Source organism: Stegodyphus dumicola, chromosome 10 (assembly GCF_044657685.1).
Source record: "Stegodyphus dumicola isolate Sdum_Otavi_A_Nest chromosome 10, ASM4465768v1".
Lineage (NCBI taxonomy): Eukaryota > Metazoa > Arthropoda > Arachnida > Araneae > Eresidae > Stegodyphus > Stegodyphus dumicola.
In genome coordinates this window covers 178,939,475-178,956,889 of record NC_140777.1, presented here as the reverse complement: position 1 = coordinate 178,956,889, position 17,415 = coordinate 178,939,475, and the positions used below count along the sequence as shown (strand labels likewise).

Below are 17,415 nucleotides of genomic sequence, written 5' to 3'. Positions count from 1 at the left end.
TATTTCAATAATTCTGGACACAAAAGCAGCTACAAGCTTAGAACTTTTAAAAATAATTCACAATTATAATTTAGTTCAGTCCTATCCGAATTTGGAAGCAGCGTTAAAAATTTTTTTAACGTTTCCGGTTACTGTAGCTAGTGACAAAAGAAGCTTTAGCAAACTTAAAATAATAAAGAACTATATGAGATCTTCACTAGGCCAAGAAAAACCTTCAAACATGGCCATTCTATCTATAGAACATGAATTCAGTAATCAATTTTTTTTTAAATTTTTTTTGAAAAATAATTTTGAAATTTTTTTTTTCAAAAAATTATTTATTTATTTATTTATTTATTTTTGAAACTTTTTTTTCGAAAATTTTGAAAAAAATATTGATGATTTTGCTTTATTAAAAGCAAAAAAATCCAATTATAAATATGCCATAAAATTTTGAACAGATGTTGTATTTACACTACTTAATATTATTTGCCGTTTTTCAGAAAGCATATTTTAATGTTTCCTATTTCAAAATTGTTAATCATTATATATGTTTCACTTTGTGGAATATACAAAGTTATAATTAAATATTACTGTAAGAATTAAATAAAGTGTGGGGAAATAAAAGTTTTTTAAAATTTATACCCGTTCGCGTTCGCCTGAAGTCGAGTTCAGGTGGAATTACCTGTGTGTGGCGATTTTGCAGCTCCACCTTTAGTGGCCCTTTTCTGAGTGTACATAGGTCCTAAAAGTAAAGGCATAATCTTATTTTTAATTTTATTTCCTAAAATTCAGCAATCAATTATTTGAAAGTATTAATAATAATAGTAAAAAGCTCAACTTAGTTCTTTGTAATTAATAAGGTATTATTGTTTACTGATGTAAATTGGAAAAATAATAAAATTTACAACATTAAACGTTTTTCATTTAGAATTCTTAATACGTTTATTATTTTAATTATGCATGTTATGAAAGTTTAATTAACAAGTTTAATTTTATTCAGCTTACAAAGAAGAATGAACAATCCTACTAATTCGAATTTTGGATACTTTAAAATTTCGCCTATTATATGTTTTACTACATCTATTTAGTCAAATTCATGTTTTAAAATTTAAAAATAATGTAAGTTGGGGGGGAGAGAAAGATAACCAAAAGTGAACTCAGGTTACGTGCGCCAGTTTTAATATTTGAAATTTTAACGTTGTTGTTTTTCTCTTTTATATTTTAAGGTTCAGAATAACGATTACCTGAACCAAAATTTCTTTTGCAGCCAAATACTTTCAGATAAGTCAGGTGACAAGCAAGATATTGTAGTTTACTAAATGAAGATAATATTCTGAATTTTAATGCTCGGGAAAAAAAAAAAAAAAAAAAAAAAAAAAAAAAATAATAATTGCATAATGCTTTGATCTAAAATCAGACGAAGAATATTCGGAAAAACTAAATAAAAAAAAATGAGATATTTCCTATTATTTGCGATTAAAATATGAACATGTGGACATTTTCCTTTGTTGCTAAATATCTTAAAAGGTTGCCAAAACGAACCTTAAATGTGAAACATATTTGTCATAAAACGTTAAAATACATAATTATGTCTCTTAAATTATTATTCTTTTACTAGTTTAGAACTAAATTATGACATTACAATATATAATTACACGTAGATACCTTCTTGTATACCTTACTTACGTATTCGAATATTGGCTGGTTTTAAGAAAAAAAAATAGTTTTTGCCAAAACGAACGTTAAATATGAGCTACATTTCGGCCAAAAAAGGTTAAACTACATAATTATGTCTCTTAAATTAGTATTTTTATTTTTATTTCTTTAGGAATAAATTATAACGTTGTAATACACCTTAAACGTATTTATTTGTTTTACCTGCATTAAATTTCAGATTAATCTAACAAATGTCGCCAAGCCAAGAATTGTCACCAAATCTGGCAAAACGATAAAAGTTTGAGTTTCGGTTGGTGGTTTATCTTAGAAAAGAAGGGTATTTCCCGTTCTGAAATTTAAATATTAACTCTCTCGCTTCTGCTTATCATTATTCCATGCGAAACGATAGTAGATAGTGAGTGTAGTAAAGTGAGTAGAAACGATAGTAGGTAGTAAGTATCTTTCTTGCCTTTAGTAAATTACAGAAATTATGGATTTTTTCAACACCAAGTCGTCTGTCAAAATTCTTAAAAATTTTGGAAGTGATTTAATAGAATTTTACCGTAAAGTTATCATTAAAGAATTTGATTTTAGAAAAGCTTCTAATATCAAAATATTAGAACATGATATACAGCATAATTCCCGAGCTGATACGGTGTTTAGTACCGCTTCACGAAGGTGTGCCTATGTATTTCAGCATTCGCCTCTTATTTCCAGCCTAGCTGCTCATCATTTATTAGATTTATTCAAACAACATCCTAACAAAATTGACAAACTTTTGAACCAGGAAGAACTGAAGGTTTGTTGTCTCGGCGGTGGTCCTGGTTCAGACGCTGTAGCAGTCAGTAAAATTGTAACAGCTGTACATCAGGTTTCCAAACTTCATAGTAAGCAACAGTTGAAATTGCAGTTCACAATCATCGATAATGAAGAGAACTGGAAAATTACAGTCCAAAATGTAATGGAAATGCTTGAGCAAACTATGCAATTTTTTGATGCCAAGAAGATGAATTTAAGTTTCCAATTTTTCAAAGCTGATCTCACTCAGCCATTGACAGGTGACGCGTTGTTCGAAATTTGTCAAGCTGATATCCTGACGATGTTCTATTTGGTTTCTTCTATACAAGAAAAAGCAACTCTACCCGCCATGGTGAAGATGATTCGGGTAAGTGATTAATTCCAAATTCAAAATTTGTATTCTTGTAAAGTTATCTTGTAATGCAGTGATTCTCAACTACTGTGCCGCCAAATTTTTAAAGTATGCTGCCAAATTTTAGAAATGTACATAGTAAAAATTATAATGGGTTTAATCCGGCACACATAAGAATAATAATAATGGGTTTAATACAGTACACATGAGAATTGACGAAATTCGATTTTTAAGACATTAATAAACGTGCCAATTTTGGTATAGAAGCCGATTTGGCTGCAGAATACTGTGAGTAAAAAAGGTATTTGCACACCTACATTTATGTTTTCAATTCATAAAAAGAAGCATTAAGAAATAAAAAAATGGGTATTGCGAAATCAGAATAAGTTTAATCATCGAAAACAAACAGAAAAATTACAATATAAATAACAATGCTTTTTTGTAACAAAATTAAAATATCTCGTATCAAAAAAGTATTTGCACACCTGCATGAATAGAAAAGAAATAAAAAATATAAGCAAATTTCAAATAACTAATATTTAGTATGCATTCCTTTAGCATCTATTACTGCTTGTAATCTTGCTGGCATTGATTTAATTAAATTTTTGTAACAGTGGGGTCAGTATTCGACCACTCTTCAATAAGGGCTTGTTTAAGGGCAGATTTGCTTGAAATCTTCCTTTTTCTTATTTTTAAATCCAAAGAATTCCACAAATTGTCCAAAGGATTTAAGTCTCCTGATTGTGGTGGAGTGGCAAGTTTTCTGGGTACATTATAAAGCAACCACATACGTGTTATACCGGCAGTGTGCTTGAGATCATTGTCTTGCTGAAAATAGTACGAATTACTGATACCCAATTTTATTGCACTTTGTGGCAAGTTATGTCGCAACACATCAATATAGGTTCGAGCTGTCATATTCCCATCAATGAAACACAAATTACCAACTCCTTTGCTAACTATGCACCCCCAAATCATAACAGAACTTCCTCCATGTTTAACTGTAGGTAACACATTTTTGGTATGAAAAGCAGTACAAGGTATTCTCCAAACTAATTTCCTGCCATCTGATTTAAAGATATTGAACTTACTCTCGTCGGAGAATATGACATTTTTGCAGAAATCAATTAGCTTATTGATATATTCCTTAGCGAATTCAAGTCTGTTAAGCCTATTTCGTTCACTTATGAGAGGTTTTTCCCTAAGATCTCCCATAAATGTGTGCATCGTGCAGGACATTTCGAACACTTTGGGCACAGATTTGAACTCCAGATGTTGAAGCGACATAATTGGCTAAAGTAATTGCACTAAAAAATGGATTTTTCGATGCTTCTCTTATGATTTTTCGCTTCATTCGCAGTGAAAGTTTCTTTGGGCGTCCAGAGCGCAAGTTATTTGATGTAGATCCTCTTTCTTTATGACGTTTTATGACATACCGAACAGTAAAGAAGCAAACATTTACATTTTTACCTATTTCTCGATAACTTAGGCCATTTTCACTTAGAGAAAAAATTTTTCTCGTAACGAAATCGGCAATTCAGATTTCTTAAGTGCCATTACAATTTGAAATCGACAATCAACTGATAACGTTTCGACAACACCTCCTTTTATAGTCGTCTTACGTATGTTATATACTGCGGGATGACTGTCAAATAATAGCATAAAAATGCAAATTTGCTAAAGATGAGTTGAGTGTGCAAATACTTTTTTGACATAAGCTATTTTAATATTGTTGGAAAAAAATTATTTTATTAATATTATTGTATTTTTTGTAATTAATTTAAATGAATAAGCTTATTCTATTTTTTAAATGCCAATTTTTGTATTTCTTAATGCATTTTCTTATAAATTGTAAACAAAAATGTATGTGTGCAAATACTTTTTTTACCCACTGTACTTCTGTATTTGAATTAACTTTGAACGAAGAAGAACTAATTTCACTTTCTAATAATCGAGATTTAATTTTAAAATATTCGGAAGAATCAATTAATTAATTTCGAATTAACATTAGATGTGATTATCCCATGCTGGCCAAAAAAGCTTTAAAAATATTATTACAGGTTTCTACATCTTACTTGTGTGAATTCGGATTTTCAATTTTAATCATCATAAAAACGAAAAAAAAAAAAAAAAAAAAATCCGAACTGTTAAATGTAGAAGACGATATGAGAGTATCATTGTCATTTTTACTACCAAATATAAATGAAATTATGAAAAAACATCAAGTTCAAATTTCTCATTAAAAGTATTCTTATGATTAACTTGTAATTAATCCCTTAATAAACGTATTGCTTTTTTTGTAGTACATATTATTTTATTTTACATTCAAAATTATTATCATAAACTACACTCACGTTTGTGAAAATTGCAACACCAAGAAGGAATCGTCATAATTGAATGCAATTTAATACACAGTTGAGTGGTAGTGGTACAAATAAATGATTAAATGTTCAAAGCAAACAAACAAGAACAAGAGATCATAATCAGTATTTTGTGTGGCCACCACGCGCCGCAATAAGTGCTGCTACACGACGTGGCATGGAGTCAAACAAAGTTTGAATGTCTGACTGAGGAAGAGCATTCCATATCGTTTGTACGCGTACCCAAAGTTCGTCTGCAGACGCAACAGGACGAGGATCACGAGCAAGACGCCGACCAATGACATCCCACACATGTTCAATTGGCGACATATCCGGGGAACACGCAGGCCAAGGAAGAAGCTGTACCTGCTGCGCTGCAAAGAAGGATTTAACAATCCGAGCAGTATGAGGGCGGGCATTGTCCTGTTGAAATACAGCGCCTGGCAAGCTTTGAAGGAAGGGAACAGCTTCGGGCTGTAGAACTTCACGGATATACCGGTTGCTGTTCAGATTGCCCACAATTCGTAGCAATTGAGATCGTCTATGATATGCTATGGCGCCCCAGACCATAACTCCGGGTGTTCGTCCACTGTGGCGTTCGATAATGCACTCCGGAAGGTGGCGTTCACCGGCATAGCGTCTGACACGAATGCGGCCATCATGGTACCACAAATTAAAGCGGGATTCGTCAGAAAACACGACATGCTGCCAATCAGCACGCCAGTCTCTATGCTGATTGGCCCATTGTAGCCGCAGGCGGCGATGGTCGTGCGTTAGGGGGATCCTGTATAAAGGAGTCCGTGCGCGCAGTCCACACTGCAGCAGACGTCTACGAATTGATGAAGCACACAATGAAACACCTGTAGCTATTGACCACAGTGCTGCCAATTGTCTAGAGGAAGCTGTACGGTCCGTCCGCGCCATGCGGACCAGGTGTCTATCATCGCGAGCTGACGTCACATTTCGGGGTCCACTCCCGGATTTCCGAGTTGTCCGACACTCGTCCGTCCACTGCTTCCAAACGCGCATCACTGTGCTGCTGTTACGCTGCACACGAGAGGCTACTGCACGATACGACAATCCAGCTTCACGAAGGCCGATGATTCTCCCTCGTTCAAACTTTGTAAGTTGTTCAAATCTCGCTCTCTTTCGTCGACGAGGCATAAGTACAGATTGAGTTAACGTTTACCACTAGCAGATAAGCACCGATAACTATACACGCCTCGCTACAGCCGTCTATTTATTCGGATCCATCAGCCGTTTAGAGGGCGCTGCTCAGCATACGCATGCGCTACGGATTTGCAATTCTAATCATTTGCATATCATACGCTACTTTGCATTTCCTGAAAATTTCAGCTCACTCGCGTAAGTCCTTCATGGTGTTGCAATTTTCACAAACGTGAGTGTATTTTATAAACTTATCTTTTTCTTTGTGTGCCGCCAAATTTTGAAATCGTTAGTGTGCCGCGACCAAGGAAAAAAAAAAAAAAAAAAAGGTTGAGAATCACTGTTGTAATAATATGAAGTAACTCTATTTTTCGTTCACAGATTCAATCGTGCCTCTCAAAAAAAAAAAAAAAAAAAATTTCTACTGGGCCGATTGACGAAATCAACTTCCGTTTTCCATGTCTCGAAAGAGCGACTTAGGATATGCATTATATTTATATATAGCATTGTTTAAATATAGGTATTCTGACACAAAAGCGAACTTTTTGTGAAATGACATGGCAATTTTTTTCATATTTCGATTCTACGACTCAAATTATGCCAAACTGCCAAGCTTTGTAAAAATCGCAAGCGCATTTTTTTTTATTATTTATTTTAAAAATTTGTATTTTTAAATATTTTTTATAAATTTTTCGAAAACATTTTTGTATTATTAACATCATTTTAAAGTAGATGTAATTTCTAAACATATCTGCAAAAAATTAGAGTTTTTCATTCAAAATTTTCTAAGATATACGTGAATTTACATTTTGGCGCTTTTTAAAATTTGGCATATTTTAATATAAGTGATAATAACGGAAATGTGGTTTACGCACTTTGTTAAAATTATTTGAAAAAATGAATGATATGACTTTACTACGCTCGTTTACAATGGAACAAAAAAAAAGAAAACAAATAGGTTGCTATAAAATTAAGAAGCCATTCTTGACGCAAAGTGAAAAAAATACGCCAAGATAAATTTTTGAATTTCTCCGTAAATTGCGCAGCAAATTTTACAAAATTTAATATTTAGGCATAATTTGAGTCGTAGAGTCGAAATATGGAAAACAGTTGGCATGCCATTTCAGAAAAAGTCCGCTTTTGTGTCAAAATACCTATCTTAGAACAGTGCTGTATATAAACCTAATATATATCCTAAGACGCGCCTTCGAGACATGAAAAACACAATTGGAATTTCGTCAATTGGCCCAGTAGAACAGGAGATATAGACCTGTCCCTCTCTCTCACTTTTTTTTTTTTTTTTTCGCATTGTACATACGTGTCTATCTTTAAAGTTATTTGCACACATTTGTTCGAAATTTTATTTAATACCATATCGGACACTCTTGATTGTAAGAAGATAATTATCTTTCGCTTATCAATTGAACCATATTTCTCCCCCCCCTCATTAACAGTTTTTACGATGGGTATTGCATAAAAACTGAGTTTCAAGTATTTTTACTAAACATGTGGCATAAGTTAAATTATTGCAATTTTAAAAGTCTTATATACATGCGGCTTAAGTGTTTGTCAGCGATAGTTTATTGGTTGCTTGCGTAACTGTAAATTGTTTTATTCCCCGTGCAGTGCAGCGCGTGACGAATATTATGAGAAAGCTAAGTCGGAAAAATTAAAAATACAAGAGCACGTACAGTGCGGGGGGAAAGGGGGGACAGTTCTCATATTTCCCGTTCTACTGGGCCGATTGACAAAATTCAAATTGCGCTTTTCATGTCTCAAAAGCGCGACTTAGGATATATATTAGATTTATATATAGCACTATTCTAACATAGGTATTTTGACACAAAATCGGACTTTTTCTGAAATAACATACCAGTTTTTTGGTTTAATCCTAGTATCCGGTGCACAAGGGATTTCGCTACTTTTGGCGAATTTATGATAAGTAGTGAACGGGACATACACGATGAGTAGTTAAACGGGTCATTTTGGTGTTGGTGATAGGCAAAAGGCTGCACCGTATACTAGGATTTTACCAATTTTTTTAGGTATTTCAATTCTACGACTCAAATTATGCCAGACTGCCAAGTTTTGTAAAAATCGTACGAGTAGTTTTTAAAATTTTAGCTCCTCAATGTTAATTGAATTTGACATATATTTATTCATATCTCTTTTTTTATTAAACTATTTTTTTCTTCCCTTCACATTTCGAAACTTAGGTTCATTCCAAATAAAATTCAGCCTTTTTTGTGTTTTATTTTTAAAATATTTATTTTTAAATAATTTTTATAAATTTTTCGAAAAACATTTTGAATTATAACCTATAAAATTTTTACCGTCATCTTAAAGTAGGTGTAGTTCTAAGCATACCTGCAAAAAATTGGAGTTTTTTATTCAAAATTCTCTAAGATATAAACGAATTTTGATATTTTCGCGTATTGAAATTTGGCATCTTTTTTTTGAGCGATAATAATGCCAAATGGTTTATGGATTTTTGTTACAGTGAATTGCCACAGCTGTTTTTAACCTTAAATTTCAAATAAATTTTTAGGGAGAATTAATTATATGAAATTTTTCCCTCAGTGATGCGTAATAAATATTTATTAATACTATATGAAAAGCTGTTTTTTAAAATTATAGGTGATATTATTCAAATTTTTAGCTTTTTTTAAATTTCTGTCTCTCTTCCTTTTTTTCTTAATATTTGTAAGAGTAAATTTTTACCTTCGTATTATCGTTTGCTACTTTACTTTGCATTTAAATTGAATTGTCTAAAACTGAGAAAATTCGTTTGATGTTTATTTTCACAATGTTTTTAAGCAAACAGGACGTTGAAAGTTTGGGTCATGTCCCAGCTTTAAAAAAATATACATAAATATAAATTTTTACATAAATCCCCTTAAAGAATGCTTTAAGTAGTAATTTTCTCTCGTGTTGTAGATTATATAAAAAACATTTCCTTTAACATAGAAATTATTAGGCTTAAAAACTCTAAATAATACGATTTAGATTGTTTGCACCCGATATAAAAATCGGGCCACTCCGTGGTACAGGATAAGCTCTGCTGGAATGGTTTATTTCCTTCTCATTTATAAAAATCTTTTAATTTAAATATTTATCCTTTGTACTTTGCTTTAAAACTTTATTTATAGTTAAAATGTCTAGAAAATGAAAAGCTATCTTCAGCTGAAACGCATTTGATGCAACGAATATTTTAAAAAAATTGACAAGAATGCAAAATTTATGGAAGTGTATTATTTCTTAATTGTTAAAATATGGTAAGCATTTATTGTCATAAGAGATATCTTGCAAGACGTTATAAAATAATTTATTGCTGACTGATGAACTCGATAGCGAACATGGAATCTTATTGCTTCATTCCGATGTTAGATGGAGCGGCGAGCGGTAAAGTCGCTGAACACTGGTAGTTCGGTTCGAGGTTCGAATCCCGCGAACGGGCTGGCTGCATGGGTGTTTTCGTGGTTTTCCCCATGTTTAACGTGTATACGAGCCAGTTTCCCTTAGAAAGTCCTCCACGAAGGCATCCCTCCCATTAGGCAGATAGCCCTAGTGTGCTTTGCCATAATTAAATACACCAACACCGATGTTAGACGGCTCAGCAGGGAAAAAGTACGTCAAAGATTTGTAGAACTTCTTTTGTCAATAAAAAGCAGTTTTTGGAATCCGAAAACGAAAGTTACAAAGAATTGGACAATAATAATCGGTTATCCGATCTGTACTTTCTCACGGATATAACAGACAAGCTGAACGAAGATCTCCAGGGAAAAGAAAAAACCTTTTTTCAATTGACCGGGATGTAACTGCTTTTCAGATAAAGTTAAATTTGTGGATAAATCAGATGAAAGAAAAAAAAAAATTCACGCATTTTCAGAATTTATCAAGCCATATTAATAACCGCAAGGCAATTGAAACAGAGAAATACTCGGAAAACCTAAATGCACTGAAAAATAATTTTGAGCCCTGCTTCTCTGATTTCCATAAAGTTCAACCAATATTATTATTCACCTCAAACCCATTTGCCAAAATTAATATTTCAGGTGTATCACATAAGATTGGAAATAAGTTTAACAAAAATGTTGATGATTTGGAAATGTGCTCGCGATAGGTCAAAATGTGCCCGCGAGAGGCCAAAGTTTGGGCCCCACGGATGTAGAGGGTATTTGACTACCCTTTAAACCTCAATAACAATTTCAGCATGTTTTATGTTAAAATTAATTTCATTATAACATACTATATATATATTTGCTTACCATATCAAAGACTTTTTTTGGCCTCAATAATGAGAATAATCTTTGTCAATGCGTAGGTATTTGTTACATGCATAGGTAGTTGTTAATTATATTTTAAACTAGAAAGCCCGGCGGTCATACGAAATGACCGCTGTTCTAGATATTATAAATTGTAATTAAAATGATTTGTGCACAGGTGTCTGCTAATTCAAACTGAATTACCCAGGGCAGGCGGCGAGGACGCCCCTTTGCTTACTGCACTACAAAGTTCCCCCTTCTACTTGCTTAATTGCTTAAAGTAGAATGCAATAAAGGAAACCACTGGCGGTACATTTCTTAAGAGCCACCGCTAACTCAATAAATAAAGGTGATTTAAGTAATAAAATATTAATTCACATGTCAAAGATCTCTTTGTACACAACATTTCTTGTGTAGATCTTTCCATCATTTTTAAGCTCGCCTTGCAGAGGACCATCCATTATTTTTAATTTTACGTCCGTTCTTTCACGAATTCTGGAACAGGCAATATAAAGTTGACCGTGTCCAAATGCAGGCTCAGGTAAAAAAAATGCCAACACAGTTAAGTGTTTGGCCCTGAGACTTATTGATGGTCATAGCAAAGTTTTTACAGGAAATTGTCTACGTCTCGATTGAAACGGCAACCCTGTGTTGTGGCAACTTCACCCCATTGTCTAGTACAGTTACGCAAGCAACCAATAAACTATCGGCAAGAAACACTTAAGCCGCATATATATAAGATAATGCTATGCATCTAATAATGTTAATGGTATTGCATCTAAAGTTAAAAACTTTGTATCTAATATAAATATTCATTTATTTTCAGAGTATCTTTGGCAACATGAAAATCGGTGCCTTGCTGCTGTTTATTGATGTACCTGTATTTCCTTATTACGATATGATGAGTGCTGGTGCTGAAAAGTGTAAAGATTTGTGCCAGGTTTATGGTCCTTACGAGTATAAGCTTCATTTGTTGTCTCTGGATGCTGTAAAGAAGAATCTACGCTTATATTCGGAACATTTGGGTACTACATTGTGTGTGTGTTACTGCGTTAGCACTATAAGCGCATGGTGCAAAGAAACTGAGCTAGTTCAGAACTTAACGTCAGAGAAGGAAAAATTAAATGACCTTCAGGAAATGGAGAACGAAAAGCATCAAGAAAAAACCCGTAGTGAAAGAAATGCAAATGGAAAAAAAATTGACAGACGAGATGGTATGGAAACCAGTATGAAAATTAGCACAAAAGAAAAGACAACACCACAGCCAACAATGAATGAAGTAGAAAAGAATATACGTTTAAATGCTGCAAATATAAAAGCTTTTACTTCTGAAGTTCAGAAAATTCAGAAGCAGTTTTATAAGAAAGCGAGTAACAGTAACACTAAAAGCAGCAGAGGTCAAAAACAGAGTAATGCCTTTTTCGCTACAAAACCAAAAAACAAGCGGCTGTCTCAATAAATAAAAATTGTCATAAATTTGCCAAGGGTGCAAGAAAAATAGCAAGGAACGATCTCTGATTCTTTTTTCATTCTTTTTGCGGACGTATTTAAGCGTATTTGGATTTAATGGAGTAAAGCATGTTCCTTTTCATTCCACACTGATATGAAATTCAGCTTTAAGCGGTTCATTAAAATAAAGGAAAACAACTTTATTCTGCTTGATAAAAATCCCAACTTTGAGAATATTAATAACTTTTCTTAGACTTTGATACACTCAAACGTATAATTAATGGGCTGAAATTCTAGGTGCTACTTTGGTAGACGGTTGCACGGATTTTTGGCGATTTACGTTGGCGCGATTTTTACAATCGTCAGCCATCTTGAAAAACGCTGTTTTTACGCATAGTAAAGTATTCGAAACTTAAAAAAATAAATAAATAAATAAATAAATATCGTTAAAAGTAATAGATTAATTTTTTGTTGAAAATGTCGTTTTTTAAGATGGCAGGCAAGTGTAAATAAATACATTTACTATGAGTATAAAATACTAAAGTAAGACTATTATTATTTTCATATAGCAAAAAAGTGAATAAAAACACCGCTATAAAAACATTGTGCCAACGTTTAATTAGATAAAAATATTACAGAAATTGAATATCGAATTAAAAACCGTCCTATCAACATTTAAAAGAATTAGAATATTATTAAATTCAAATACTTTAAAATACGTTATATAGAATATAATTAACATTAAAACATATGTGACAATAATTATCTCAGCAATTTTTGAAAATAGTGTATTAATATTTTTAACAAAAACTGAAGTATACAATTATAAAATAAAAGAAAAATATGTACTTACATTTTTTTGAATAATTTAACCTCTTCTTTATTGATAAGTACCACAAAAAAATCGGAATCATAATTGAATCGGCTCTTTTAACCATCTTCATCTGTGATCCACATATCTCGCACTTCATTGAAGAAGCAATTTGCGAGGTTTCTTCCAAAAATTTAAAATAAATTTCCTCTGACGCTATTAACAATTTATAAATAAATCTTTGATTAGGAAAGACAGGTTGGCCAAAATAAGGTCTCAAAGGGCAATTTTTTTTATTCCAATACCAATAATTCTTGGTAATTACCAATAACAACATTCGTCTTCGAAACAGAGATACCCATTCCATTTGAAATCTGAGGAATTCGAAGAGATCAATAATAAAATTTTAAAATGGCGCGGTAATGCACAAATATTCAGTAACCAATCAGGGAGCTGATTACATCACGCATATAATTAAAATTATTTAAATAATCATTCATAATAAAATCATTTTTAAAACAAATGCAAAATTAAATTGTAGTTTAATATTTAACAGTCATAAATAACGTTTAAAACATTAGATTAAATTTATAGATATTAATAAAACCAATAACTTTTAAAGTAAAGTGACGTCATTGATTACATCACATGGACCTTATAAGAAATAGACTAACCCATTGGGCGGGGCGTGCGTCACACACATGTCGGGAAGAGAGAGTAGGGACGATTTAGTTCATCGTAACATTGAAACATATGGCGTTTGTATCACACATCTCTTTTTAATTATTAAATGTGATACGTTGTATAAATGATGAGATAATAAAAATCACAGTTTTTTCTAATAAGATTTTATATATCTCATGAAACCATTTTTAGTGCATTTTGAGTATTTTTTTACTGCATTTTGCGCATAAGCGTAATTCTTGTCTAAACATCATTACTTTGACAATATTAATAACTCATAAAATTCGGAGCATAAACTTTTCTGAGTGTAATGAAAATTTTTTTAAAAATTCGCAGTAAATATAAAAATTTTATGTGGAACTAGAAATAAATTAAAAAAAATAATTACTATAAAATACAAGATATTATATGTCCAATGTTAAATTTTTATTAATGCGCCTAAAGTAACCTTGTAATTTTTATACCTGTAAATACTTTAAGCAGAATGACTATACATCCATAAATACATATGTATAAAGTAAACAATTTAGGATATTTGTTGCATTGAAAAATTCGCTTACTTCACTTTTTATTTCAAATATTTGTGAAAACAAGATTATATCTATTTATCTATTAATGTAAATACACACACTTATATATATATATTTAGAGAGAGAGAGAGAGAGGAAGAGATACAGATAATATGGTTTATTGATGCTTAAATAAAATTAATTTAGTAAATCTGCTTCGAATATTTTCTCTCTGTTTAGATTCATTGTAACATGCAACTGCATGATGCATTCTGATTTTTAAATATTGAAATACAACTGCTTTAATTAATTTAATCAGGTGGTTTTTATCCGGCTCATCATCATAAATATGGTCTTGAAGAGAAGGAAATATATGTGTTCCTACGCTTTTTAAGACTTTTAGAGTCATGAAATTTATAATATTTTTTTAATTCAATTTAAACTCCTTTTCAGTCTGCCTAAAAATTATCTCTGCATTTTTGCAGATCATTCGAACGTCACTGGAAGGAGAAGTCAAACCTTTACATCCAGATTTATAATATTTGAAACCTAGCAAACCATCATATGGTTCTGTTGAAACTAAAGCTGAGAAACAGATATTACATTTTACTTTATAAGCTAAGCTTTTAACAACAAAACCAGCTATATAAGATGTATACTTTTCGTTCTTAAATATTCTTATTTTTGATTAGTTATAATGCTAGGAATTAAAATTTACCTATAATTTAAAAGAGCAGTAAAAAATTATAAATTTTAAAGAAAACTTTCAAAAATTCATTTTTAGGCATTTTAGTAATTAGCTATAGTTTAGTATTAGTTATAGTTTTAGTAATTGTAAGAGAAAATTACTTGGTTGAATTTTTCTGTTAGTTCAGATTTAAAATATTATTTTCTAAAAGATGAAGTTACAAATTCTCTTACATCATAGGAAAAGCTAAAAATATATACAAGCCTGAAAGCATGCAACAGCTTTATAATTATTTAGAACGTTAATTATGCTTTAAAAACATGCTAAGTATTTAAAAATCAATCTCAGTGTCAAAAATAAAAATATTTAAAAATTCTTACTTGTGAAATGAGGCACTACTACCAGCTTTTTCGTAACAATTGTACGCGCTGCAATAGCCAACTATTGCTAATTTCTGGAAGTCGTCCCTACTCCTCCGGATGTGATCAAGGTGACAGACGGGAACGCGCCAGACAAGGGAGAAAACGCAATTGGGTTAGTCTATTTCTTATAAGATCCATGTTACATCATCCACAACATAAAATTATATAAAATATTATAAACAACACAATTTTTATTTCAAATAAAAATGTAAAATTAAATTGATTTTTAATATTTAGAAGCCATAAATAATATTTAAAACACGGAATTTATGCATAATAAAACGCATTATTTTTTTAATAAAATGACAACAAAGTATCGGTTACCATAAATAACTTATCCAGCAATGGGTTTACCATAAGTTGTATTACTCTCCAAAAGAAAAATCGCCAAAATCCGTGATACCGTCTACCAAAGTAGCACCGAATTCTATAAGCGGGGTAAGTTCGCGCCAAACTATTTTGGCCTTCAAAATTTGGCGAATTTTTTAGGCGCACTAAATGAAAGCACTAAAATGTGATTTTTAAACGTAAACAGAATAGCAACTTTAAAGTTTTGCAATAGTGAAACGCCATTATTTTACGTAAACAGAATAGAAAAATGAGATGATAAAATACTAGATGAGTAAAACAAAGTCCAACAGCTTTGCAAGTAAAAGCATAGTCCTATTTAGTAATTCATCATAAAATAGTAGAATGAATAATTCTTGTAAATAATTATTGAGTAAATAAATGTATACACTTATCAGGTCAGAGCACTGCGAAGTCAGTTTTAAGCGTAAACAGAATAGCAAATTATGCGTATTCAGCATCATAAACTAACTAAAATATTCAAGTTACTATCGTCGTGGAATTCAACACACTAAACAACTTTCGTTCAAAGCTTCGTTTTTTAAGATGGCAGGCAAGTGTAAATAAATACATTTACTATGAGTATAAAATACTAAAGTAAGACTATTATTACTTTCATATAGCAAAAAAGTGAATAAAAACACCGCTATAAAAACATTGTGCCAACGTTTAATTAGATTAAAATATTACTGAAATTGAATATCGAATTAAAAACCGTCCTACCAACATTTAAAAGAATTAGAATATTATTAAATTCAAATACTTTAAAATACGTTATATAAAATATAATTAACATTAAAACATATGTGACAATAATTATCTCAGCAATTTTTGAAAATAGTGTATTAATTTTTTTAACAAAAATTGAAGTATACAATTATAAAATAAAAGAAAAATATGTACTTAATTTTTTTGAGTAATTTAACCTCTTGTTTATTGATAAGTACCACAAAAAAAATCGAAAAGGTTGATCTTTACATTATGGTAACTTTGCGTTTTTTTGGCGAAAATTTGGCGACTAACTCTCCTACAGCAACTTTCTATTTTTTTTTCCCGCCGCCATTTTGTCTTCGAAGTATATGAAGTATAAGAATACCATTTTATATACGAAGTAAAGACATGTTTCTTTTCTTTTTATCTACTGAACACTTCTTCCAACAATCTAGTAGCCGAATTACACTTATACTAGAAATTTTATCTAACAAAACTGCTTAATCATGACAAATATTCCCTGCAAAATTGGGAAAAAGTGCACAATACCATACTCCGTTTTTCAAAATAACACATACACATAAACCATGTACACTCCGACTTATTTGTACTTAAAAAAACCTCCCAGAATTGCACAAAAATGGCATTGCGCACACTATTCACTATATCCATGTACGCTGCTTTTTTCTCATAAATTAGAAAAAATTCACGAAAATACATGACAATTTTCTCAATCTTTAAACCCGGTAAAAAGAACATATATGAAATTACCTGATCGCGAAAAAGTATTTACCCTTTCCAAATATGAACATTTCCACATATAAAATAAATAAAATATCCAAAAACTTTTACCTCTAAATCATCTATTACATTATACACGTCACCAACGAATTCATACCGCAAGCATTACAAATACTTAGTATCAAATATTTAAATTATTTCCACGCACGTTTATTTCAACTTAAACGTATACCAAATTCCTACAAGCATAAAATTCACAAAATAACTATCATTTCATTAAAATATCACTAAACCATGTACACGTCGACTTATTTTTACTTAAAAAAACATCCCAGAATTGCACAAAAATGGCATTGCTTACACTCTTCACTATATCCATGTACACTGCTTTTTTCTCATAAATTAAAAAAATTTCACGAAAATACATGACAATTTTCTCAATCTTTAAACCCGGTAAAAAGAACATATGTGA

The 17,415-nt window shown here is 31.3% G+C and overlaps 2 protein-coding genes across 2 annotated transcripts in view; one reads left to right on the top strand and one right to left on the bottom strand.

The window, feature by feature from the left end:
* LOC118204254 (myotrophin) overlaps positions 1 to 17,415 on the bottom strand; it is an 86,030-nt gene that overhangs the window by 58,659 nt on the left and 9,956 nt on the right. The gene's annotated exons all lie outside the window — the stretch shown is intronic.
* LOC146995220 (uncharacterized) lies at positions 2,019 to 12,470 on the top strand. Its single transcript, XM_085825927.1, has 2 exons — positions 2,019 to 2,803; positions 11,407 to 12,470. The coding sequence occupies exons 1-2, from the start codon at positions 2,129 to 2,131 to the stop codon at positions 12,037 to 12,039; spliced, it is 1,308 nt and encodes a 435-aa protein (XP_085682053.1). The 5' UTR covers positions 2,019 to 2,128; the 3' UTR covers positions 12,040 to 12,470.

Excerpts from the sequence above, each read along its gene's own strand:
- LOC146995220 (XM_085825927.1), top strand. The coding sequence starts at position 2,129 with ATGGATTTTTTCAACACCAAGTCGTCTGTCAAAATTCTTAAAAATTTT. Across the intron at positions 2,804-11,406 it reads CCATGGTGAAGATGATTCGG|AGTATCTTTGGCAACATGAA; the intron begins GTAAGTGATTAA and ends ATTTATTTTCAG.